This window comes from Mixophyes fleayi, chromosome 2 (genome assembly GCF_038048845.1).
Source record: "Mixophyes fleayi isolate aMixFle1 chromosome 2, aMixFle1.hap1, whole genome shotgun sequence".
Classification (NCBI taxonomy): Eukaryota; Metazoa; Chordata; class Amphibia; order Anura; family Limnodynastidae; genus Mixophyes; species Mixophyes fleayi.
Window position 1 is genome coordinate 342,301,223 of NC_134403.1, and position 26,708 is coordinate 342,327,930.

The 26,708-nt window shown below is 41.1% G+C and overlaps 1 protein-coding gene across 3 annotated transcripts in view; it reads right to left on the reverse strand.

Moving 5' to 3' along the window:
• The window catches only part of CADM2 (cell adhesion molecule 2), a 1,139,602-nt gene that overhangs the window by 228,640 nt on the left and 884,254 nt on the right, over positions 1-26,708 (reverse strand). For all 3 annotated transcript variants that reach the window (XM_075197070.1, XM_075197071.1, XM_075197069.1), the window contains one exon: positions 20,496-20,645. In XM_075197070.1, coding sequence (XP_075053171.1) covers positions 20,496-20,645 — 150 coding nt within the window. The remainder of the gene's footprint in view (positions 1-20,495; positions 20,646-26,708) is intronic.

A 26,708-nucleotide genomic window follows, 5' to 3' on the forward strand; every position in this document is an offset into this window, starting at 1 on the left:
ACTGCCTGGCATTGTAATTGCATTGCACCTGGCCCCAATACTTGACCAAGAGGTTCTCAATGGCAGTGCATGCTCATGCCTAGAGGCATGCACAGGACTTTGAAGCCTTCATTTTGTGCCAAAACACACATACTGTAAGATAGCAGATCCAGTTTTTCTATAACAGGGTATATCTTTCGCCCGTAATTAAAAAAACATAAAAAATGTTGTGCTGCTACTTGTAAAATACAGTATTTACGCACCCCTACTTGATACACCAACTAGCAGGGGGACGGGGTCTGCTGCCTGTGATCCCTGCCGTTAATGAAATTAGACACAAGAGTTACGTCTACGCTCTCATAAATTCTCCAATGAAAAACAGTGGTTGAAATAGGGATCATTGATCCTTGTTCCCACATTTTGAACAGAGGATCACTTAGATGTAAATGAATGAATTCTGCTGCATAACCTCCACTAGTTCTGAAGATACTCATCCAGAAAGGTTGGGTACATGATCCCAACAACCACAACACCAACAACAGTTTACCCAACTTGAGAAGTGCGAAGCTCTGAATGACGAAATACTGCTAAGGCCGAAGGTTTGAAATGACTTGCTGTCACAATCTGGAGGAGTGAAGAAGCCGACACACAGAAAGTCACGTGACTTTCTGGGATCATATTAATATTAGGTGTGTTAAAGGAGCATTGGAAGGAGGCGGCGGATGTACAATATTTTATAGCAATGCTTCTACTTTATACATCCGCCGCATCCTTGCATTACTCCCTTAACACCCCTAATAATATTATTGTCCCAGAAAGTCACGTGACTTTCTGTGTGCCGTATTCTTCAATCCTCGTCATTGAGAGCTTTGCACTTCTCAAGTCGGGTAAGCCGTTTCCGGTTTTACGGTAGTTGTGTTAATGACTACCACCAGTCCAGAATTGGGGATCATCACAGCATTACTTCAATTCAATTCAAATCAATTCAGGGGGTGTAGTACCTATTAACCATACTTGCCAACTTTTCCTCGTTGGCTTCAGGGAGATCCCGGGGTGCGGTGGGCGTGAATCGCAACATTTTGGTCCTGCCCCCTAAACGATTGTCACAATTTTGCCCAATTACAGCAGGGGGCGGTGCTAAGATGACACAATATTTGTGTCATTAAGGCCCCCCCCCCACTTATCTATTGCGGGGACGAGAACCTGAAGGCCTTCCAGAAATGCAGGAGTCTCCCGTACATTCTGGGAGAGTAGGCAACTAGGCTTAAAGAAAAGCAGCTAATGAATCTCTAGAGACTGAAGTGTCTTTGACATTTCTGTCTCCATTACTGAAGTCATGTTGTCTTACCTGTCAGTCTTTGATTAAATCTTGGACTCCAGGAAAATGGCCACCTCCATGGGCATCAATACATGGACATAGGACACAATTTCTGAACTGTGTCATCATGCCACAGATGGTGAAGCCAACCACGTCTTGTACTGGCTCAGCATCAGGGAGAATGCCAGACTCTTCAGGGAGTGAGGGAGATCACCCCTATTTCAGGGAGTCTCCCTGACATTCAGGGAGAGTTGGCAAGTATGCTATTAACGGTACTGACTACCCCAAAACAAGGACTAAGGCGACATGAGATTTCCGAAGCAGGACTACCCCGACCTGAAAAATACTACTTCCCAAGATCCAGATGACTTAATGTGATGACCAGATCTCTTGCCGACTGTGGGAAATGACGTCATGTAAAAACCCGGACTCCTCTTAAAGCAGCGATGAATGGACCCAGCTATCATTCATGTAATGTAAGTATTATTTTAGGGGTTAGGGGTATTAGGGTTAAGAGTTAGGAGTTAGGGCTAGGGTTAAGCTTACCTGGTTCGTCACATGAAGTCATCTGGATCTTGGTAAGTAGTCTGTTTTTCAGGTCAGGGTAGTCCTTCGGAATCCTCATGTCGCCTTAGTCCATGTCGGGTTAGTCAGTATCGTTAAACTGACTACCACCGAATACAGCACTGCCTAAAGAGCAGAAACTTGTTTCTCCCACATATAACATTGCTACTGTATACTCCCTTATTCTGAGTGCACAACACTTGTGATTGCAACACAAACACATAACATTAGATTTTACAAAATGAAGCGGGGAAACAAAGTATCTTTCTTAACCTTTTGTCAGCTCCTATGAAAGCAAGGGAGTCATTTTCACCCCTTACGTACAGACGGCTGAGCATCGCAATCTAAAACTCACCTAAACAGTGTTATTGCTTGTAATTTCACTACTGTTTTTAAAAGAAAAAGAAATGATGGTGTGTGTAAAATTAAGGTACGGGGAGGATTACTTTTTGCCGTAAACCTATAATCATCGCTTCACATCATCAAATTTCAACACATCAGATTCATTCTCTATTGAACTTTTGCTTAGTGAAAGGAGAATGAAGGGACTGAGATTTTCTAAACGCCTACACTCCAGCACAAAGTACTGCTTACTCCCACACATCGGCAATATCATTATAAAACACTCATCCTCTGTCTTAATATTCCCGAGTATGTTTCACTAGGATTGCCCTAAAGCCAAATGCAAATCAATATATCTTCTACCAGTTCTTAATACTGCAAGGCAAACTTACATACATTTATTAGAATTCAGATAACTCATATTATTCTTCCCAGTGTTTGGTAACATTGCAGTACCACTACCCCTATGATCTAATATGACATATTGTGCTACAAAAACTTTGAAATTGGCTTAGGTTTGACAATCTTGCTATGGGCTAAAATAAGCAGAAAAAAATAGGTTAGAATCCAAACGATGCATGTAAAAAAAAGCAGAAAAAGCTTCAAAACAGTGGAAAATGGATGTAAAAACTATTTAATTATATATATAGGCTCTTCTAGGTCCTGAATGATGATGTGCATGGATAGGCAGTGGCCAGACGGACTACAGTACAGTCGGCTGATGCAGTAAGTTGGAAAAGAAATATAGGGCTTTGCATTGAGGCTGAAACTGAGTGCATTTATACGGTCTATACCTTATGTGCTGTGTGATACTACTATTAATTCCTCTGAGTCAAAATGCAGAAACCAAATTGCTAATAGATCAGTCTGTCTCGTGGGACATGATATTTCTTCAATTTTCCACAGACTTAAAGACTGTTTTATTAATATAAAAAGCTCTTAACAAATAAAGCCTCGGATGTCTTCTTCTGGTTTTGCATGTTCTTTTTTACCTCCACAGTGCAGCGGTGTTGAGGCTCCAATAATCATCTGGATGATGAGCCTTTAGTTTTGCTGCACCAAATCATGTTGCTAACATACAAATTAATTTAGATAGCAAGTTTGGCCATTTTAAACCAAATAGGGCACAAATATCTAGATGTTAGTGGTCATCGACTTACTGTATTATACCTGTTGCATGGGATTCGGTTGTTTGGCCTGAGTTGTAAACATCATCATCATTTATTTATTCATTTTCATTTATTATATAATTCCGCAGTTGTACAGAGAACTCACTTACATCAGTCCCTGCCCCATTGGGGCTTACAGTCTAAATTCCCTAATATAGACACACAGGCACACACACACAGATACATATACTAGGGTCAATTTCGATAGCAGCCAATTAACCTACTAGTAATGTTTTTGGAGTGTGTGAGGAAACCGAAGCACCAGGAAGAAACCCATGTAAACACGGGTAGAACGTACAAACTCCTTACAGATAAAGCCATGGTCGGGAATTGAACTCATGACCCCAGTGCTGTAAGGCAAAAGTGCTAACCACTAAGCCACCGTGCTGCCCACCACATTAGACACAGATCTGGTCACATGACATTCAGGCCAAACTATCAGATCTGCTCATGTATTTCTCATTTTGAGAACAAGATGTAAAACGAAGGTCTTCGCCTTAACATTACCACACTGCTACTTATAACGTCATAATCAGGGGCGGGCCGGGGCGGGCTGGGCCGGGCCCCCCCCCCCGTCCCCCGTCACCATGACGTTGCCGCATCACGTGTCATGTGATGCGGCCGCCTGTGCGCCCCCCGGGCTGAAACTTGCCAGCCCGCGCCTGGTCATAATACCCATGTAAGTTGCTTTCAGTCTTCCTTGGGATAAATGCTCTTTATGTGCATGATTACTATTATTAAAATAACTCTTCTTAAAACATTGTGGCTCCGGCAGCAGCAAGCAGAATAAGAACGCATAACAAAATCTAAAAGTAACTTTGAGTAATGTTGATTCATGAACTGGAATTACTCTATCTCCCACTGCCATGTTGTACAGGCATTGGCAGCATAACAAACTTATACACAGGCACCTAATAACCACTATAATAAACTATGTATTTCAAATTGTCTAAAAAAGTGGGCCTTTACTTGTTAAATCGGGTACCCAGTTTATGTATGGGGGTCAGCTATGGGATCCATAGTTCACAATTGAATTAATAAGTAGTTTCCTAGAAATTATTTTTACTGCCTACAAATAATTGAAATAACTAGCTATTAATAAATTAAATATTTATACAAACTATAAATAAAACAGAATGAATAGTTTGCAGTACAGTAGCACACTAGTACTAAGAGGATCATGATGCCCCATTTTTTTGGTTTACAACCTATAGATAATACGTGAAAGATAAGTTTAAGTAAAAAATATGTTATTTCAAACAAAATCTAGAATGTTATTTATAGCATCATAAAAAGTGTCCCTCTGGCATATTTAAAGCCATGATGAAGTTCCTCTGCCTATAAATAGGACTGGTACATGCCACTAGGCAGAGGCAGATGTTTCAGGTTAATTGATTAATTACTTTAGCAATGATTAAATTAGATGTATGACATCATGTAAACAATGTCTCAGCCTCTGGGTTCTGGACACTGCATAGGAATAGTTTGCTCCACAAAAGGACCATAGGAAGAGCTACTGCGACTGGGCATATGCAGCAACTCTATTCCCGCCACTTTGGCATCTGCTGTAGTTGCAGTGCTGCTAGAAGGCCACAGTATGTGCTCTGCAATAGAACAGCGGGCCTATTCCCGCCATTATCATAGTTACTGCAGCCATGACGCTGCTAGCATGCAGAGAAGGCAAGCATCCGTGTACAGTCCAGTTAATATATACCTAGGGAACCTCACCACGTAACATGCCAAAATATTGTCTGCCGCATTCACAGAATCAAAGTGCAATACACTGCTCTATGACCCCATCTTCACCTGCTTGTGTGTAATGTAATAGGGATCTGAGTGTTCCAATGTTTATGTATACCACATGCTTCTTAAACACGTGACAGACATATCATACATAGGCAAACCTAGGGGGAGTTTTCTAGTGCCTGGAAGCCCCCGCCCCCCAGCCTGGGGTACTGTATGCTTGAGGGGGTTGGACCTTGCTCCAGAACCAGCCACTTTGCAGCTTGTGTGCAGATCGCCTCTGTCTGCACTGTTCACAGCCATCTCTCCCCAACAAGTATTGAATGCAGCAAGAACAGGTAGGAGAGAGCAGGACAGTCTGTCAACTGTTCTGACACACTCAATCTCAGGACTTTACCCTGATTGTAGGGACAGTTGGGAGGTATGTCCCGCTTCACACGACTCTGCTCGAAAAGGGAGAACTGTGTGCCCCTAACAGTATTGCACGCAGCATTGCCCGTGTATATGATGGGGATAGAAAGAGTTGGAGAGCAGCCAAGCACGGTCTAAAATTATAGCCACGCCCCAAAGCATACTAGACATGCCCACTGGTGGTGTGGCAAGGAAAGCCCTCTCTACAAATCCTGCGTTTGCCCCTGTCATGTGTATGGGCATGTGTATGATCATAGCTCCCAACTGTCCCGATCTAGGTAGGACAGTCCCGATGTGAGATAAACTTAGTCCTGTGGGTCCTAAAGGTGGGCAGTATACCCTATTTGCAGCTGCTCTGTATAATGGTGAAAAAGTGGTGGTACTCATGCGAAGAAGGGGGGTTGTGTAGGGGAACATGGTCACACCCCCTGCCCCTGTCCAAAATTGGGAGGTATATTAAGAAACTTTTATTGAAATTCCATAGATCCAAATTGCTTTGCAACTTTAACAGCTTTGTAACTTGCAAGGAAGCTATAAATAATGTACTGTGGGACTTTTGGAAACTACAGAGGGAAAGACAGCTATATGCAGTTATTTAAAATCCTGCGTAAGTTTGTAGAATCGGGTCATATAATGAGAGATCTAGTTACTTATACTAAAGTAGAGAAAATCAGTTTTATTTTATTCACTGGCTGATTTTTATAAATGCAGGTAATCATTTGTTTTAGCTGGCTGTGGAACATTTCATGATGCCAATGTGTCAAACCTTCTGATTACCTAATTGTAAAAATGTTATAATCGGGTAATTGGAGATACATTTTCCTGAAGTCAAATTTTTGTGACTTGCGAATCATTTTAAATTGTTCAACATCACTAACACACAGTATGTACAGATTTACTTTCAGGGCAGAATTATTTGCTTATCATCTATTGAGTCCAAGAAAACAGAAACTTAATTGGACAATCTCCCTTGTGGTTAGCGCAATATTTGTCACATTTGGACTTAGAATTTTTGCACGCATCTCTGGCTGAAGTTGGTTCGGAATTCCCTTGTTGTACCCCAACCATAACACAGAGTGAAATGTTTTGGCACAGTCCTTGCCTAACTCTATTTATGGACTTTAAATTCTGCAAAATACATCCTTAATAAATACAGTCCATAAGGACCATTCCGTGGGATGATGAAGCAAAGACTGAACTTGACTGCATCACTGAAACCTATTAAAATGCTACGTCCTGTGAAAGAGTATTAAAAATATTATATTTTGCTAAAATCGTCACATTAAAAATAGGGATGAGCGCACTCGGATTTATGAAATCCGAGCCCACCCGAACGTTGCGGATCCGAGTCGGATCCAAGACAGATCCGGGTATTGGCGCCAAATTCAAAAGTGAAACTGAGGCTCTGACTCATAATCCCGTTGTCGGATCTCGCGATACTCGGATCCTATAAATTCCCCGCTAGTCGCCGCCATCTTCACTCGGGCATTGATCAGGGTAGAGGGAGGGTGTGTTAGGTGGTCCTCTGTGCTGTTTAGTTCTGTGCTGTTTAGTTCTGTGCTGTTTAGTTCTGTGCTGTTTAGTTCTGTGCTGTTTAGTTCTGTGCTGTTTAGTTCTGTGCTGTTTAGTTCTGTGCTGTTTAGTTCTGTGCTGTTTAGTGCTGTGCAGTGCTGTGCTGTGCTGTGCTGTGTTCTGCAGTATCAGTCCAGTGGTGCTGTGTGCTGTGCTCTGTCCTGCTGAGTTCCGTAGTGCTGCTGGGTCCTGTGCCGTGTCCCGTGTGGTGCTGTGTCCTGTGCTCTGTGCTTCTAAGGGCATAGTTATTTCCCCACTATTCCCAAGTTTTTTAAAAATAAAAAATTAAAAAAAAAAAAAAAATATATAATAATTATAACCAAATTTGCAAAACCAATCCAGCAGTATAAGTCCATTGGTACTGCAATATTACCAAGTTCACACATTCTGCAGTATCTTGTGCTACATATAATGGAGACCAAAAATTTGGAGGATAAAGTAGGGAAAGATCAAGACCCACTTCCTCCTAATGCTGAAGCTGCTGCCACTAGTCATGACATAGACGATGAAATGCCATCAACGTCGTCTTCCAAGCCCGATGCCCAATCTCGTAGTACCGGGCATGTAAAATCCAAAAAGCCCAAGTTAAGAAAAAGTAGCAAAAAGAGAAACTTTAAATCATCTGAGGAGAAACGTAAAGTTGCCAATATGCCATTTACGACACGGAGTGGCAAGAAACGGCTTAGGCCCTGGCCCGTGTTCATGACTAGTGGTTCAGCTTCACCCACGGATCTTAGCCCTCCTCCTCCTCCCCCCCCCTACAAAAAATTGAAGAGAGTTATGCTGTCAGCAACAAAACAGCAAACAACTCTGCCTTCTAAAGAGAAATTATCACAAATCCCCAAGGCGAGTCCAAGGGTGTTGGTGGTTGTCAAGCCTGACCTTCCCATCACTGTACGGGAAGAGGTGGCTCGGGAGGAGGCTATTGATGATGTAGCTGGCGCTGTGGAGGAACTTGATGATGAGGATGGTGATGTGGTTATTGTAAATGAGGCACCAGGGGGGGAACAGCTGATGTCCATGGGATGAAAAAGCCCATCGTCATGCCTGGTCAGAAGACCAAAAAATGCACCTCTTCGGTCTGGAGTTATTTTTATCCAAATCCAGACAACCAATGTATGGCCATATGTAGCTTATGTAAAGCTCAAATAAGCAGGGGTAAGGATCTTGCCCACCTAGGAACATCCTCCCTTATACGTCACCTGAATAACCTTCATAGTTCAGTGGTTAGTTCAGGAACTGGGGCTAGGACCCTCATCGGTACAGGGACACCTAAATCCCGTGGTCCAGTTGGATACACACCAGCAACACCCTCCTCGTCAACTTCCTCCACAATTTCCATCAGATTCAGTCCTGCAGCCCAAGTCAGCAGCCAGACTGAGTCCTCCTCAATACGGGATTCATCCGAGGAATCCTGCAGCGGTACGCCTACTACTGCCACTGCTGCTGTTGCTGCTGTTAGTCGGTCATCTTCCCAGAGGGGAAGTCGTAAGACCGCTAAGTCTTTCACAAAACAATTGACTGTCCAACAGTCGTTTGCCATGACCACAAAATACGATAGTAGTCACCCTATTGCAAAGCGTATAACTGCGGCTGTAACTGCAATGTTGGTGTTAGACGTGCGCCCGGTGTCCGCCATCAGTGGAGTGGGATTTAGAGGGTTGATGGAGGTATTGTGTCCCCGGTACCAAATCCCCTCGAGATTCCACTTCACTAGGTAGGCGATACCAAAAATGTACAGAGAAGTACGATCAAGTGTCCTCAGTGCTCTTAAAAATGCGGTTGTACCCACTGTCCACTTAACCACGGACATGTGGACAAGTGGTTCTGGGCAAACGAAGGACTATATGACTGTGACAGCCCACTGGGTAGATGCATCCCCTTCCGCAGCAACAGCAACAGCTGCATCAGTAGCAGCATCTACAAAATGGCTGCTCATGCAAAGGCAGGCAACATTGTGCATTACAGGCTTTAATAAGAGGCACAACGCTGACAACATATTAGAGAAAATGAGGGAAATTATCTCCCAGTGGCTTACTCCACTTAGACTCTCATGGGGATTTGTGGTGTCAGACAATGCCAGTAACATTGTGCGGGCATTAAATATGGGCAATTTCCAGCACGTCCCATGTTTTGCCCACACCATTAATTTGGTGGTGCAGCATTACCTCAAGAGTGACAGGGGTGTGCAGGAGATGCTTGCGGTGGCGCGCAAAATTACTGGACACTTTCGGCATTCAGCCAGTGCCTACCGCAGACTAGAGGCACATCAAAAAAGCATGAACCTGCCCTGCCATCACCTCAAACAAGAGGTTGTGACGCGCTGGAACTCCACCCTCTATATGCTGCAGAGGATGGAGGAGCAGCAAAAGGCCATTCAGGCCTACACAGCCACCTACGACATAGGCAAAGGAGTGGGGATGCGCCTCAGTCAAGCGCAGTGGAGACTGATTTCCGTGTTGTGCAAGGTTCTGCAGCCATTTGAACTTGCCACACGAGAAGTCAGTTCCGACACTGCCAGCTTGAGTCAGGTCATTCCCCTGATCAGGCTGTTGCAGAAGCAGCTGGAGAAAGTGAGGGAGGAGCTGGTAAGCCATTGCGATTACACCAAGCATGTAGCTCTTGTGGATGTAGCCCTTCGTACGCTTTGCCAGGATCCGAGGGTGGTCACTCTTTTAAAGTCAGAGGAATACATTCTGGCCACCGTGCTCAATCCTTGGTTTAAAGCGTATGTTGTGTCTCTGTTTCCGGCGGACACAAGTCTACAGCGGTGCAAAGACCTGCTGGTCAGGAGATTGTCCTCTGAAGAGGACCGTGACATGCCAACAGCTCCACCCTCATTTTCTTCCACATCTATGGCTGCGAGGAAAAAGCTCAGTTTTCCCAAAAGAGGCACTGGCGGGGATGCTGATAACATCTGGTCCGGACTGAAGGACCTGCCAACCATTGCAGACATGTCTACTCTCGCTGCATTGGATGCTGTCACAATAGAAAAAATTGTGGATGATTACTTTGCTGACACCATCCAAGTAGACATGTCAGACAGTCCATATTGTTACTGGCAGGAAAAAAAGGCAGTTTGGAAGCCCCTGTACAAACTGGCTCTATTTTACCTGAGTTGTCCCCCCTCCAGTGTGTACTCGGAAAGAGTTTTTAGTGCAGCGGGGAACCTGGTCAGTGAGCGGCGAAGGAGGTTGCTTCCTCATAACGTTGAAAAAATGATGTTTATAAAAATGAATAATCAATTCCTCAATGAAGTACAGCACTGCCCTCCAGATACTACAGAGGGACCTGTGGTTGTGGAGTCCAGCGGGGACGAATTGATAATGTGTGATGAGGAGGAAGTACACACTGTAGGGGGAGAGGAATCAGAGGTTGAGGATGAGGACGACATCTTGCCTCAGTAGAGCCTGTTTAGTCTGTACAGGGAGAGATGAATAGCTTTTTTGGTGTGGGGGCCCAAATAAACCAATCATTTCAGCCAAAGTTGTTTGGTAGGCCCTGTCGCTGAAATGATTGGTTTGTTAAAGTGTGCATGTCCTATTTAAACAACATAAGGGTGGGTGTGAGGGCCCAAGGACAATTCCATCTTGGACCTTTTTTTTTTGCATTATATGACCAATCAACAGTCGTTTGCCATGTTCAAAAAGTAAAACCAAATTTAAAAAAATACAAGAAATTAAACCAAAAGTAAAATGCCGTGTCATAATTTAAAACAAGAGGTATTGACGTGCTCTAAAACTACTGTATTGTTGTTTATATTTTATAAACACTACACTTGACAGCTTGAGTCTTTCAATAAAAAAGTAACTGTCCATTGCACGAATATTTGCAACAGGGACAATTTTAGGGTTAAGAAAGTCAACTAATAACACTTCGACGCTGTCTGTCTTTATAAACACTACACTTGGAAGTTGGAGGAGGTATTGTGGCCCCGGCACCAAATTTACTACCGGGGCCACTCCACTGTGCAGTCCATATTTAGGTGTATCAGATATTAAACAACGGTGACAGTTGATGCCCAATTTTTTAATTATATTGTGGCCTCGGTACCAAATTGTGTACCGGGGCCACCACACTACGCAGTCCAGATACTTGTTTGGTGGAATTCAGACCAGTTGAGGGTTTTATTATTATATTGTGTGGACCACTCTATCTATACCACACTACAACTCTATATACCACTCTATTTCATACTTTAATTCTATTTCATACTTTAATTCTATTTAATACTTTAATTCTATTTCATACTTTAATTCGATTTCATACTTTAATTCTATTACTAATTACCATAAAGAGGAACAAAATAAACCAATTTTTTCCAAAAGTATAATATGACTTAGACTTACAAACACTACACTTGAAAGATCGTGCCTTTAAATGAAAAAGTCAGTCTTCATTGCACGACTATGTGCAACAGGGACAGTTTTTTGGGTTTACAAAGTCAAACAATAACACTTTGACCCTGTCTGTCTGGGATCTCAATGACGAATTGTCTGTACCATGTTTGGAGGAGGTATTGTGGCCCCGGTATCAAATTGGGTACCGGGGCCACCCCACTATGCAGTCCAGATACTTGTTTGGTGGAATTCTGACACGTGGAGGGTTTTTTAATTATATTGTGGCCTCGGTACCAAATTGTGTACCGGGGCCACCACACTACGCAGTCAAGATAGATAGATGCGTATTGCGTATCATAGATAAAGTACATTCAGTGGTGTGGGGCAAATTGAAAAATATTCAAAATGCACTGACATTATCAAAAACAAGAGGTTGTCACACGCTAAAACTCCAACATGTATATGATGGAGAGGATGGAGGAGCAGCCGTATGTGTAGTGTAATGCAGATCTGTTGAAGGTTTTTTATATATTTTATTGTGGTGCCCAGTGCCCACTCCTCTACGCAGTCCAGGTACATTTATTGGTGCGAATCATAAAAGTTCAGGGTTTTTAATATATATTGTGGTGACCCACTCCTCTACGCAGTCCAGGTACATTTATTGGTGCGAATCATAAAAGTTCAGGGTTTTTAAGATATTGTGGTGACCCACTCCTCTACGCAGTCCAGGTACATTTATTGGTGCGAATCATAAAAGTTCAGGGTTTTTAATATATTGTGGTGACCCACTCCTCTACGCAGTCCAGGTACAATTATTGGTGCGAATCATAAAAGTTCAGGGTTTTTAATATATTGTGGTGACCCACTCCTCTACGCAGTCCAGGTACATTTATTGGTGCGAATCATAAAAGTTCAGGGTTTTTAATATATATTGTGGTGACCCACTCCTCTACGCAGTCCAGGTACATTTATTGGTGCGAATCATAAAAGTTCAGGGTTTTTAATATATTGTGGTGACCCACTCCTCTACGCAGTCCAGGTACAATTATTGGTGCGATTCATAAAAGTTCGGGGTTTTTAAGATATTGTGGTGACCCACTCCTCTACGCAGTCCAGGTACATTTATTGGTGCGATTCATAAAAGTTCAGGGTTTTTAAGATATTGTGGTGACCCACTCCTCTACGCAGTCCAGGTACATTTATTGGTGCGATTCATAAAAGTTCGGGGTTTTTAAGATATTGTGGTGACCCACTCCTCTACGCAGTCCAGGTACATTTATTGGTGCGAATCATAAAAGTTCAGGGTTTTTAATATATATTGTGGTGACCCACTCCTCTACGCAGTCCAGGTACATTTATTGGTGCGAATCATAAAAGTTCAGGGTTTTTAATATATATTGTGGTGACCCACTCCTCTACGCAGTCCAGAAAGATACCTTGTTGCAACGTTTTGGACTAATAACTATATTGTGAGGTGTTCAGAATACACTGTAAATTAGTGGAAATGCTTGTTATTAAATGTTATTGAGGTTAATAATAGCCTAGGAGTGAAAATAAGCCCAAAAACTTGATTTTTAAACTTTTTATGTTTTTTTCAAAAAAAATCCGAATCCAAAACCTTAAATCCGAACCGAGACCTTTCGTCAAGTGTTTTGCGAGACAAATCCGAACCTCAAAAATAACGAAAATCCGGATCCAAAACACAAAACACGAGACCTCAAAAGTCGCCGGTGCACATCCCTAATTAAAAATAGTGTACCTCTTTAATCTCTCCAGATGAATGTGATTTCTATGGACTATGTTACCAATTTTAAATGATACCCAGGAGCAGCTATAAACAAGGTTACCTTATGGTGGTCGGGATAGCTTATCGTATGCTGACACCATAACTGCAGCTAGAATCCACTGTTAACAGTTACGTGTAATACTGCTGACAAAAGATCCCAAAGTTACACTCATGCTGCCTTGGGGGGATTTAATAATAGGTAAATCTTGAGAGACATTATCACCTGACATCACGGAATTTTACACCGATAAACTTAGAAAATATAATTCTCAGATACACCCTTAGGCATAGGAAAGGCTAACGGTGCAGAATGAGAGGTCATTTATCTTTATTTTGTCCCTTTTTTTTAAGAAGTGTGGTATCCTGGGAGTTTCCAATGAAGAACAGAACAATTCCTAACTGCGGGGAGGCTATCTCCCCCGAAGGTGGTTCACAAATGAAGCTGTTGAAGCTAAGACCCTCCACCTAGGGAAAATAACATGTTGGCGGCAATCTCCCCTAATTATTTTTTACATTGTACATTAAAACATGAACTTGGATAAGTCATTTCCAAGAGCTAAGCATTTCTTTTTTTTATCTCTAGGATATGTTTAGTTTTGATTCTTTTGCCTTCTAGTGCTGTTTTTCTAGTACAGGGATAATAATATATGTTATGTAATGATCACACTAATGGGGAAGAGACAGTAGACATGTTTCTCAATTTGTAATGCCTAAGGGTAAGCTTTATTTTTTTTTTACTCACTTATGTATTTTTTTTTACTTATATCTAGTAGCAAGAAAAAAAACAATCTTTTGTATAGTTAAACTATTACATAAATAGCCTGTTTTACTGTAGCATAGGATGTATTCTTCCTTTGGTTTTTATGGTTGACCAAGGTGACCAAAACTCCCACAGCTCCATTTGTAAAGTTGATTTGCAATATTGGGTTAATCCGATTACAAGTTTATTGGATCAATCAGATTTAAAGATCTTTTATTACTGGCTCAAACAAAAAAGTCCATTATAAAATATTGAAATGTCATGTAATGTAATTCATTAACATTAAAACAATGTGTGGGCTCATAAAATAAAATATAATATCTTCTAAAACAACATTTTACAACACAATTTTATTGGAAAAAAAAACTTTTCACCAAATTTAAAATTGATTTGCTGGATGGAAGCCGCTAAAATTAGACTGATGCTTGAACTTTTCCAAAATATTTAATTTAATTATATCCAATAGAAAGCTTTCCCGAAATGGAGACGTTTACTAGAGACATAAAGGAATAGTGAATACAAAAATCTAAAATACATATAAGAAAGAGCACATTAAAGGTTACATTATACCGCAGTGTATACTGGCCCAAAAAGACTGCCGATCCGGCTGGAAAATCTGGTTGAATGATGACCACATGTAACAGTTTGTGTGTTCATCGTCCAACTGCAGGAAGTGTGTTCCACTGGTTCCTATGTATCGTATATGGCCAAATTGGACATAGATCCAGCTGCTTTAGCGCTGTTTGCTAAACAATTTCTCGGCATCAGACGTTATTCAGGAGACAGAACTGAAAAATTGCTTCTACTCTTCCTCTCCCACCTCCTCACAACAGCTTGAAATTGAAATAACCTACTAAATAATGTCAACTGTGATTTTCACTGGGAGACTCTGCCAGTTAGGGAGAAAGGGAGAAGATGAGCCAAATTATCCAGAAGCTTTACCTCCTTCAGAGCTTTTTCAAAACGGCGTTTGTTGTGGAGGCTGCAGAGTCAGGGCTTGGGCAAGAGAACAAGGTTAGATTTCTGAAACTTTTTAAATTCATTTCCGCTCTTGCCGCTCTACCTCTGCCACTGCCCTTTCAGGGGAGGGCAGGTAAATTGTAGTCCAGGGGGCAAGACTAAACTCAGCAGCCTATTAGGAACATCTTATAGGGAAAATAATGCAGGTGGCCCAGTGACCCAGCCCAAAGTAGCCCACTATAGGACTGGCATGGGGGGTAAATGCCCCCCCCCACCCCCCAGCCCAGCCTGCCCCTGTCCCCTCTGCCAGTCGCTGCACTGGCTCCCTGCCAGCTTCTTAAACCAATTCTACCTTTTTATCCTCACCTATAAAATCCTCAGCAACATATCTCTTCCATACATATCAAATCTCATTTCTGGAACACAACCCCATATCCAAATTAGACCACCCACCAGTCTCGTGCCCTTAAAACTCATATTTTCATTCATGTCTACCAACCCACCTCCTAACTATCCTAACTATCCTACATACCCCACCTTTGGTCTTCCACTCAATTTCATCCTAATTGCCTCCTCCCATCCCCCACTAGAATGTAAGATGTCATGAGCGGGGCCTTCTTTCCTAGGGGTAAATTTATCAAGCTGCAGGTTTGAAAAATTGGAGATGTTGCCTATAGCAACCAATCAGATTCTAGTTATCATTTTGTAAAATGTACTAAATAAATGATAACTAGAATCTGATTGGTTGCTATAGGCAACATCGCCACTTTTACAAACCCGAAGCTTGATATATTAACCCCATAGAGTTTCCTTTATGTAATTTGGCAGTGATTGAAATTTTGTAAATATGTTGTTTGTATTTATAGAATTTTGTTACTTATGTTATTTTGTCATGTTAAAACCCTCTAAGTATGGTGCTGCGGAATCTTTGGGGGGTTAAAGATTTTGAATACGTTGCGAAAGCCGCTGGGCTTTATCTTTGCTTTTGGGCGGTAAGTCCTGCCAGGAAGATTCAGCCATTGCATATGTACTGTTACATGTCTTTTTGTAAATAAAGTAAATAAAAGTTAGGCAGAGGCTCACTAGGAAATATATAAATAAATCAATATATAAAACTATATAAAACAAACAATATATAGGTCATTATGATAAGTATGCTGTAATATACTCAGAGTAGAAGCAAATAAGAGGGAGACAAGGTAAGGTAATAATCCTAAACAGTTCTGATAAACCCTCATTGTGTATCCTGAAAGTATATTGCAAGTTTCTCATCTAGTGATGCTAAACTTTACAAATGTTACAAAAATGTAAACCCATGCCCCCGCCTCCAGAATTAATGTGCAGCCTGGGTAACATGGCAAAACATAATTAGGTTATTAAGAAGACCACCAGTCAGAGAGCAAAAGAAGTTGATCACAAAAGACTAGATTTGATTACTTTAAATAATAAAATTAATATTTAAAAACTATTATATTAATACATAAAAAAAGACAAATTACAATACAGTGTTGGTATATAAAGGAGATCTAACACTGATTTTGTGCAGATTTTATCAGGATTTTAGTGAGTTTAATCTATAATTGAAAATAAACTTTTCAAAGCTTTCTTTTTACAACTTTTATATGCTCATCATATCACATTTTAGATAATATGTTATACAAGGCCATGCAGTCACTAGATGGGACATTTAGCAGCACTGTGACACTTACCACAGCCACAATATTTTCTATACTTATTAAAGTTAATTTACATAGCACCAGCATACAGAGCCGTAAAGAGGGTGGTGCGGGCGGTGCTATCGCCCAGGGCGCAAGGACAAGGGGGCGCAGCAGCCGTCCGCTACCTGCCCCAATACCATAATGTGACCTCCCCGACCGCAATGTGTAATAAGAGGCGGTGACCGGTCAGTGACAACTGGATGTCCGCCTCCCGTATTCTCCTCCGCTCATCATCACTTCGCAGAGTAACTAGATTTGGTCCGCTCCGGCCGCTGTAGCCGGTTTCTATGGAGACGCCGACTCCGGAAGTGCTGGCCGCAGTCAGTGTGAAGGGGATCAGCGCGTACCGCGGAGTACATACAGGACTCTGTAGCCGCTGGTTGTGCAGGGGGGACGAGCTGCCGGAATGCTGGAGCTGGGCGAGGAGAATGTGTGGGAGAGTGAGAGGTTATCACCAGCACCGACCACAGGCCAGTATATAGTGTGCACTCCCAGTACCGTCCCCAGTGTAGTGATATAACATAACCCCAGTGTAGTGATATAACATAACCCCAGTGTAGTGATATAACATAACCCCAGTGTAGTGATATAACATAACACTTCACAGCAGGTCACATATTCATATCTCTCTCTCTTCCCACCCCCCTTTCAAATCATGCCCACTACAGTTTATGTAATTAAGTGCGTGCATATATATATATATATATATATATATATATATATATATATATATATATAAATCAGTAAAGTGCTAGCCACACCCACTTGTCAAATGTCACTCCCACTTACATGGGGGGCGCCGGTGCCCTGTCTCACCCAGGGCACGAAAATTTCTAGTTACGGCACTGCCAGCATACACCACAGTGCTTTACAACTGGGGACAAAACACAGTAATAATATAGGACTGGGTATTGACAGACATTCTGGTCCTTGCTTAATGAAGGCCAGGAATATATAGCCAGGATGTCCCCTACGGTCATGAATTATGTAAGACAGAAATGATGGTCAAATAGGCAGCATTTTATAAGAAAAATATAAAGTTGTCATTAATGAAGAGGTGTGGGCCACATGTGATATGTAGGTATACATATACATATATAGTAGGTAGGATTCTACAAATAGCTACACTTCTGTGCTGGCAAACATTAATGGATGCATTCTGCAAACCATTAGCAGACAAATAGGCACACAAACAATAATGTTGTGTATTTTTCAGTGGTTAAGTGACACCTTCATAGTGCTAAAGAAAACCTGGTAACATAGATCATGAAACATCCTCTTTCTTTCCAATTACTCACGCTACATATACCTTGGCCAGCTATAGCCTGAGGAGCAGTAATCAATCATTCACCAGGGACAGTAGTGTTCACATTGGATGTCGTCTATGACACCAGGCAATAAACAGAGGAAATACTGAGCACCAAACTGCTGTGGGATCCTGTACAATACGCAGCACGCATCTACAGTATAGCAAGCAAATATGGCTTTCACTATATGCGTAGAGTATATGTGTGTGTACGGGGTGCAGCGAATCCTGTCAGATTGGCTCCGCCTCTTGTGACGCACTAACAATAAGCGACATTTTGCCACGGGGCAGAGCCAAAATGATGGAAATCCCATCCTGCCCTCTTCACTAGTTAATGGACAAGATGCGGGAGTATTACCTGCTCTCCTGGGAGTCCAGGAGATCTAATCAGAATTCGGGAGTCTCCCAGAAGGTCTGGGAGAGTGGGCAAGTATGGTGTGTATTTCTTTCAATTTAAGGTCAAATGAAAAACACCCACCACATCCATGATAGAAACCCCTTAAAGCATTTTACAAACAGGCCAGTTTCACTGGGCTTGTGGGAAGAATCACAGTGGCTTAGTGGTTAGCACTTCTGCCTTATAGCACTGGGGTCATGAGTTGAATTCCAGACCATGACCTTATCTGTGTGGAGTTTGTATGTTCTCCCCGTGTTTGCGTGGGTTTCCTCCGGGTGCTCCGGTTTCCTCCCACACTCCAAAAACATACTGGTAGGTTAATTGGCTGCTATCAAAATTGACCCTAGTCTGTGTGTCTGTCTGTGTGTGTGTATGTTAGGGAATTTAGACTGTAAGCTCCAATGGGGCAGGGACTGATGTGAGTTCTCTGTACAGCGATGCGGAATTAGTGGCGCTATAAAAATAAATGGTGATTATGATGATGATGATGATACTGAAGGCCTTGGTTTGAGAAGACGGTCTACTCAGCTTGCATATCATTGCATTCATTTAGTTACATTTTTATATGTAGCTTATTATTTACACAATACAAATAACAAAAAATATAAAGATTGATCTTTCAGTTATTACCATTTATTTATGTTTTATGTGGTAGCACAGTGAATAAGACAGCATTGGTGCCTCACAGTTTGGAGTTTGTATTCCCTGCGTTTGTCTGGGTTTCCTCACGGTGCTCCAGCTTCCTCCCCTGCTCTAAATATATACTGGTAGTCTAGTTGGCTATTGACATCAACACTATCCTGTGTGTCTGTATGGTATAGAATTTAGACTGTAAGCTCCACTGGGGCAGGAACTGATGTGAGTGAGCAAATAATCTCTGTAGAACACTGTATAAAATATAGGCACTACATCAATACGCGTTAATGATGTACATGGGATGGGATAAGGAAGATGTTGCAGTGTGGTGGTTCGATTCAATTAACGAGATGTCCATTACTTTTCTTGTGCGGAATTTTTGCTGTACACATCGCATGACAAAATATGCTTAATTCGCTCATTTTTGCTTGCATCTCCTTTGGGTTCCAGCAAGAATGAGCAGATTTAACCAGAGCATGCAATGAGTACTGTAATTGCCCACAATTTGCGCACGAAAGGAACACCTGAGGCAACAATGGAACTATCACTGCTAATTGAATCGTCCCCCTAACAGGAAGAATGTGTTGTTTACAACGGGTGATTTACGATTTTATAATATATATATATATATATATATATATATATATATATATATATATATATATATATATTACAAATAAGGTATAAGGTACTGTACTACTGTACTAAATATCAATGTTGGCAGCATGTCACAAAAAAACAGAAGACAGCGGAATTGTGCACACTGTCTGGGAGAAAAAAAAGCTTTAACACCATTTTATCTAATCAAAAAGAATGATTTGAATCAACTTTGTAGCAGATGTCACGCTGGTTTGTGTGAAATACTTAATGGAAGTCTTTCATGTTCAAGCAATTTCTAAAACCTTTTGGCTAAAATGAATGGGAGTTTGTTTTTCTTTTTCCCTCAGACTTCATTGAACATAAGTATTAAAACATCGCACATTATATACATGTCTTGTAGAATATTCTACAAATGTTGAAATACAAGTCTATCCAAGTTATCCTAACATTTTTCACGTTGTCAGAGCCAACAGACCTTCAGGCATTCTCCAGCGTGCATGTAAGCTTTTCATTTAACACTTACTGCAGCATTCTCAATTATTCTTGACAGAGAAAGGGACCACAATTCTTAACCACCAAGCTTATTGTAGGAACCGATTCTCTATAGGAGGCATATTCCTCAGCGCCAGCTAAGGAAATTCTCAGCTAAAGCTCAGTGGAGAATCCATTCAGAAGACCTACAAAGCTTCACAGCAAAAGGCTTTTCATGTCTGTTCCTACAGTCAGAAAACCTTCTTCATTTTTGTTGAAAAATATCAATATAGAAAGTGAGAATAAAATAAAAAAGGTGGGAATATTCCAGTGTACTGCACAGGTAAAAATACAAATATTTCTAAGCACAAGTATATAAAAAAAAAAGGTAATGGGTTTGTAATTTAGAATAAAAAGGATTACCTTTTTTGTCATCGAAGTATAGGGTCTGCTGAGCAGGATTTGACCACTGGAGGGAGGTGTTATCATTTTGATCAACTCGACAGGTTAAGTTCACTGTTCCTCCTTCTATAGCTGTAACATTCTGAGTGACTGGAAACTGCCCTTGGCTTCCTAAAGGGAGGGTTAGAGAATACAGCTGACATGAGCATGGAAGTTGTAAAGCAGGAGCATGCTACAGGCTTGGAGACCTACCAAAACCAAGCGAAAACATTGCAATGGAAAAAAGAAACGACAATCAATTTTTTACAAGATTTCCTTGTTTAACCTACATATCAAAAGTGCTCTTGGCTTTAAATTTGGCACGTAACACATTTCTTTTTCTATTTTGTTGCAATGGAAGTTCCATTTTGTAGGCCAATTATTTGTTTAGTATACTCTGTTTGTAGAACCAATGTTTTTCAATGTGCTTTAATCAGTAAACCAGTAAACCTAAAACAATTAATGTGAAAATAAATGTTTTAGATTTTTAAGACCTGAATATTATTTATAATGTACATTTCTCTTAGATCAGTGTTTTGGCTAACCTGTGACACTCCAGGTGTTGTGAAACAACAAGTCCCAGCATGCTTTGTCAATATATAGCAGCTTATTGCTGGAAGGGTATGCTGGGACTTGTAGTTTCACAGCACCTGGAGTGTCACAGGTTAGCCAACACTGTCCAAGATAGAGGTGGAGCAGGATTTATTGTTGCATTTACCTTGCCAGAGTCATCAATTAATACCCAATTAGAGGTATAATTACCATACAATTTCCATTGAAATGATGATTAGGAATTCCTTTGTGTGTGTGTGTATTTTAAATTTATGTTTAAACGTAACCTTTAGAAATATATAAAGTAAAAAAAAATATAGAGAGAGAAAGAGTAGCTCATAGTCATTTTGTATAGATAGGATTTTAGAGAAAATTCACATTTATTCCTGTTTCATTGTCAGAACTGTAGCTGCTTTTTTGCTATTGGTTCTCTGGGTCAGTCACAGTGGCTTGTCACTTTTCACTATTCTGCAGTATTATCACCATTAGCAGACAGGGTCACCTGTAGTCTACTAAGCTGGTGCCTGTATTCATTAGTGAATAGAGCACTTTTAAATTAATAGACCACAGATGGAATAAATTAAAAGCAAATCCAGCTTTCTACAAAGTTATATATATATATATACTCCACTTTGCAAATCCCTACACTGGCTCCCTATGTCCTCCAGAATCAAATTCAAATTACTCACCCTTACCTACAAGGCCCTCAACAAAACTATCTCTACATACATCTCAAATATCATATCAAAATACTCTCCCTCCTGCCCTCTTAGATTTAACTCTGACCTGCGCCTTATCTCGTCTCTGGTAACCACCTCTCACTCCCACCTACAAAACTTCTCCTGTGCTGCTCCCCACTTATGGAATTCCCTACCATGCTCAATCAGACTTTCCCAACTTTCCCACCCTCATAACTGTCCCAATCTCCACTCTGAGCCACACTCGCTCCTCTTGTTTCAGCTGTGCCCTCTTCCACCTAGAATGTAAGCTCTCTAATAAGCTGAGTGCTCCATACCCTTTGTTTTCATGACTGCATTTATTTTGTTTATCTTGTATGTCCCTGTTTTATGTATGTACTGTTTTCCCTATTTTACAGTGATACGGAGCACTGTGACTCCTTACAAATCTACGATAATAATAATATATAAATACACTGTATATATACTGTATACACATACACACACACACACACACACTTATTGTATTGACCAATAAGGAGTTCTACTCGCTCTCCCTTCGCAGACTAGCATCTTTCGTATACCCCACCTCTTCTCATATAACCACCTCTCACTCTGTCCTACTAGACATCTCCCATGCTGCGATCCACCCAGGGAATTCCAAAATCCACATCAGACTAAAATTGTTCAATACTTTCTGAAATCCCAAAACTTTATTAAAGCCTACCCTACTCCCACCTATGCTAGTCACATAGGAACATCCTCAATGTTGTCCCAATCTCCACTCTGAGCCACACTCGCTCGTCTTGTCTCAGCACTACCCTTCTACCACTAAGATTATTGTGCCTTGATAAATAGCCCATCCCCATAGAGATCTATGGCAGAAACGTTAGTACTGATTGTTAAGTTAGTGAACAATGGAGATATCACCGGTCTTAATACGTTCATAAATGTGCCTTCTTCCTGCAAATACGGCTGCTTCCGCAGGAGTTAAGGATTAAAAAACCTTGATAAATTGGCCCTTATGTAATTTACAGGTCTACTCCAAAATGCTTAGCACATATTACTCACATGGAAAGTACATAAGACATACAAAACCAATGGTACTTAGGGTTGCAAATTGTTTAAACATTTTTATAGACTTTTATACAATGTGCATTTTCTAGTGCCCCATACAAGTCACTGATGGGATACGTTGTGTTATGTGTAACTTACTGTCATCAGTAACATGTTCTTACTGCTCATCTACAGAAGAGGGTAAAATCAGGTTAAATAAGGACACACCCTCTATCTGCTAATGTCATTATTTTGAAATCCTTACAATCATGCTGTTGGGCAGCACAGTGGCCTAGTGGTTAGCACATCTGCCTCACAGCACTGGGGTCATGAGTTCGATTCCCGACCATGGCCTTATCTGTGTGGAGTTTGTATGTTCTCCCTGTGTTTGCATGGGTTTCCTCCGGGTGCTCCGGTTTCCTCCCACACTCCAAAAACATACTGGTAGGTTAATTGGCTGCAATCAAAAATTGACCCTAGTCTCTGTCTGTCTCCCTCTCTGTCTGTCTTTGTGTGAGTGTGTGTATATATTAGGGAATTTAGACTGTAAGCTCCAATGGGGCAGGGACTGATGTGAATGAGTTCTCTGTACAGCGCTGCGGAATTAGTGGCGCTATATAAATAAATGATGATGATGATGATGATGATGATCCCCGAATGTGTAGGCCATGCCCCTTTCTCAGTTGAAAGTGGGGACTACCGTATAAAAGCGTAATTTTTTGAGGTTTAAGTAAGCATACTTAAAGCATTTATTTACACAAGTAAAGCTGGGTACACACTATAGAAAATTATTGCAGATGCGATTTCTGTAAAGTTTTTACCAAGGACTGAAAGTCCCGATGATTATGCAGATTTATGTGTACACACCTACACAATTTACCGTCAGATCTGTGCTCCTTATCTGTCATAACCATCTGTTGAAAAGATTGTGACTTTGCACACTCTATAGAGATCTACCTACACTGCTGGTCGTGAGTGCGTACACACTTCCACATATGCCCAACGTTGTTCCATCATTGATCATGATTTTTAGTAAGTTTATAAGACCAGATTAAACGATGCAATGTGCTTTGGTACAATAAAACATGAGCATGGCAGCGTACACACTAATGCGATTTCTTACCAATTGGTCATTTCAAAAAACTTGAAAGGCACAAAAGTGGAGAATACAATGAAAAAAGTCTTGATGTCCCCTCACTCTCACAAGTTGAGACATACATGTGGCCAAAAAGATCAGTAGTTTAGGAAAAGAATGGAAGTGTAATATAATGAGAGTGGTAGGCGGTTGGACTTTGCCGTTACTGTGATATTTCTGCATAGTACTCCTCTTTATATTTTTCCCCTCCGAGTTCACTTAGCAGCTCTGCTAGTTTGCAGAGGTTTCTCCCAATAGCAGGGAGTATGCATGCACACTGGAATGCCCTGGGAGGTCCATCTAGACACATTAGTGAAATACCAAAGCATTTTGCAGTAGGCTTCCTATGGGACTTTGTAAATAAAGTCCTCTGTCTTGCTGATGTCTGCTGGGCTGCCATCAGAAACTGTGGGGCCCAGTACCAATTAATCTGCCAGGGCCCCCTCCCCATACGTGTGCCCCCCTGTCCATACAGGTGCCCCCTCCCTCTTTGCTATACATGCACCCCCTATCCCTCATCACAGTACATTCCCCCCACTCCCTCATCACAGTAAATGTTACCCTCCCCCCAAGGTAAATGTTCACCCCAATAACAGTTAATGTCACCCTCTCCCCCCAATCACAGTTAAGGTCCCCCTCTCCCCTCCTCCACAGTTAAGGTCCCCTCTCTCCCCTCACAGTTAAGATCCCCCTCTCTTTCCTCCCAATCACAGGTAATGCCCTCCCCCCACAGTTAATGTTCCTTTCTCCCCCCCCAGGCACAGTAAATGTCCCCTCTTCTATCTGCCCCTCTCCTATAAAATGAATACCTAATTAACTTACCTTCTCCTCCGCGATGCTGCAGCTCCCAGTCACTGATACACTGGAAGTGCGGCACCCAGTGATGATGTAACACTCCCAGCCTATCAGAGCCTGGGAGGCGGAGCTGCAGCATCGCGGAGAAGGGGCAGCATGGTCAGTCAGGCTGAGAGGCCCGGACAGATGGAGAGGTCTATCCGGGCCCCCTACTCTATTCGGGCCCCTCACAGCAGTACTGGCCATACCCCCCTGATGGTGGCCCTGGATGTCTGTACCCATTGCTTCCATTCAGAAAAAGTATCAGGAAACAACTTTTCATTCTTTTTGTTTTAAACAAGATGAAATGTTTATAGAGTGCCCAATTATGAATACATCCACACGTGAGCATGTCTGTAATAAATACCATATCAGGTTTCTGAAATTTTCTTAGACAAGAACACTATTAAGCTACAAAATGTTCAGCTGCATTATTAGATCTAATGGCCAACAGGGGGCGACACAGTGTTAAACCATTCTACCAATATGTATATATAAAACAATTACAGTCAGTTGTAAGATATTTCAGCAAAAGATGAATATATACTGCATTCATCAAATGCATTTTTGTGCACTTATATGTTTGGATTTATATTATATACATACTATGTATTATACTATTATATTACTATTATATGCATACTATTTAAATAATGTAACTTGTCATGAGGATGCTTATACAGTTGTATTCCTTAACCAGTTTTTATTAACTCCTGATTACATTTTTTTATTATCAACAACACAAATGAATTAAGTTGGTAAAATATATTATTCTTAAATGTGTTAACAAAATCACATAGGGCTCTGCTAGAAAACTAAATTAACTTTTACACACAGGTAGCTCAGAGTATTCAGCCATTGCATTCCGTGTTTATTTGCCCTCGATATCTATGTCTACCAACCATGTCCCCACAACCAGTCTAAATATCCATGTCGGACAACACAGATACCTGCCAGTAGATTATACCCTCGTCAAGACATCATAGAGCGGATAATACTGTAGTATACAGTAAAACAAGTCACTGATAATGTATTACTCAGACAAAAGCACAATATTATCCTTTGCGACCTGTTATCTATATATTCCAGGGAAAATATATAAATTGTGAAGAAAATAAAGAAATACTGTACGGTAAACATAGTGTCATTTGTATTACTGTTTGTTTCTTTAAATCACTGGGGGGTTGAATCATTGGCGCTATAAACTACTTTCCAATTGGGTGATAAATTAGAATGTGCTAGATTGCTAATATAAACAATATGAGAGAATAAAGAATGCCATGGAAATCAGTAGCGTAGTTTCTGTATCCAACTATTACCAGAACATACAGTATATCTCCTGTCAAATCATTTGTGTCCTCTGGGGATATAACATTCATAATGCACTTTTAATCTGCATCCCTAAATTGTTTATATGCAAAGATGTTATTCTTGGTGTGATAATCAGTCCGAGAGGCTTCCGGAGAAGAAAGATTCAATAAATAAATCAATGAAGTCCTTTTATATCATCTCTTTCACTGCATGATTAACTCGAGTGCCACAGACGCCATTCACATAGTCAGACGTTTGGCTCAATATTCTTTTCAAGCTCACTTGTGTTCCGCCCCATTTCTGAAACAGTTTTGTATGTGCTTTTCTTAATTACAGGGTAATCTGGAAGAAACCTTTCATCTCTAACAAATTGTTTCTACTAAGTAGAATGCATATAAGCTGCTGGCTGTAGTGAGCTGGAGAGGACAAAAATCTGCTATTTAAGGGACCAGTTAAAGGGGGGTTACGTCCTCAGGTGACTTTCATGTATTGGCTTGTATGCGTCCTCCTGTAACTTTCACTAAATATTCTGCTGATTATACATCTGATTTTATTTAAATATAATATTTATATCATCAAGAATAGTTGGGTGTTTTTGTTGCAGGCTCTACTGGGCTCTGTGAATTGGAT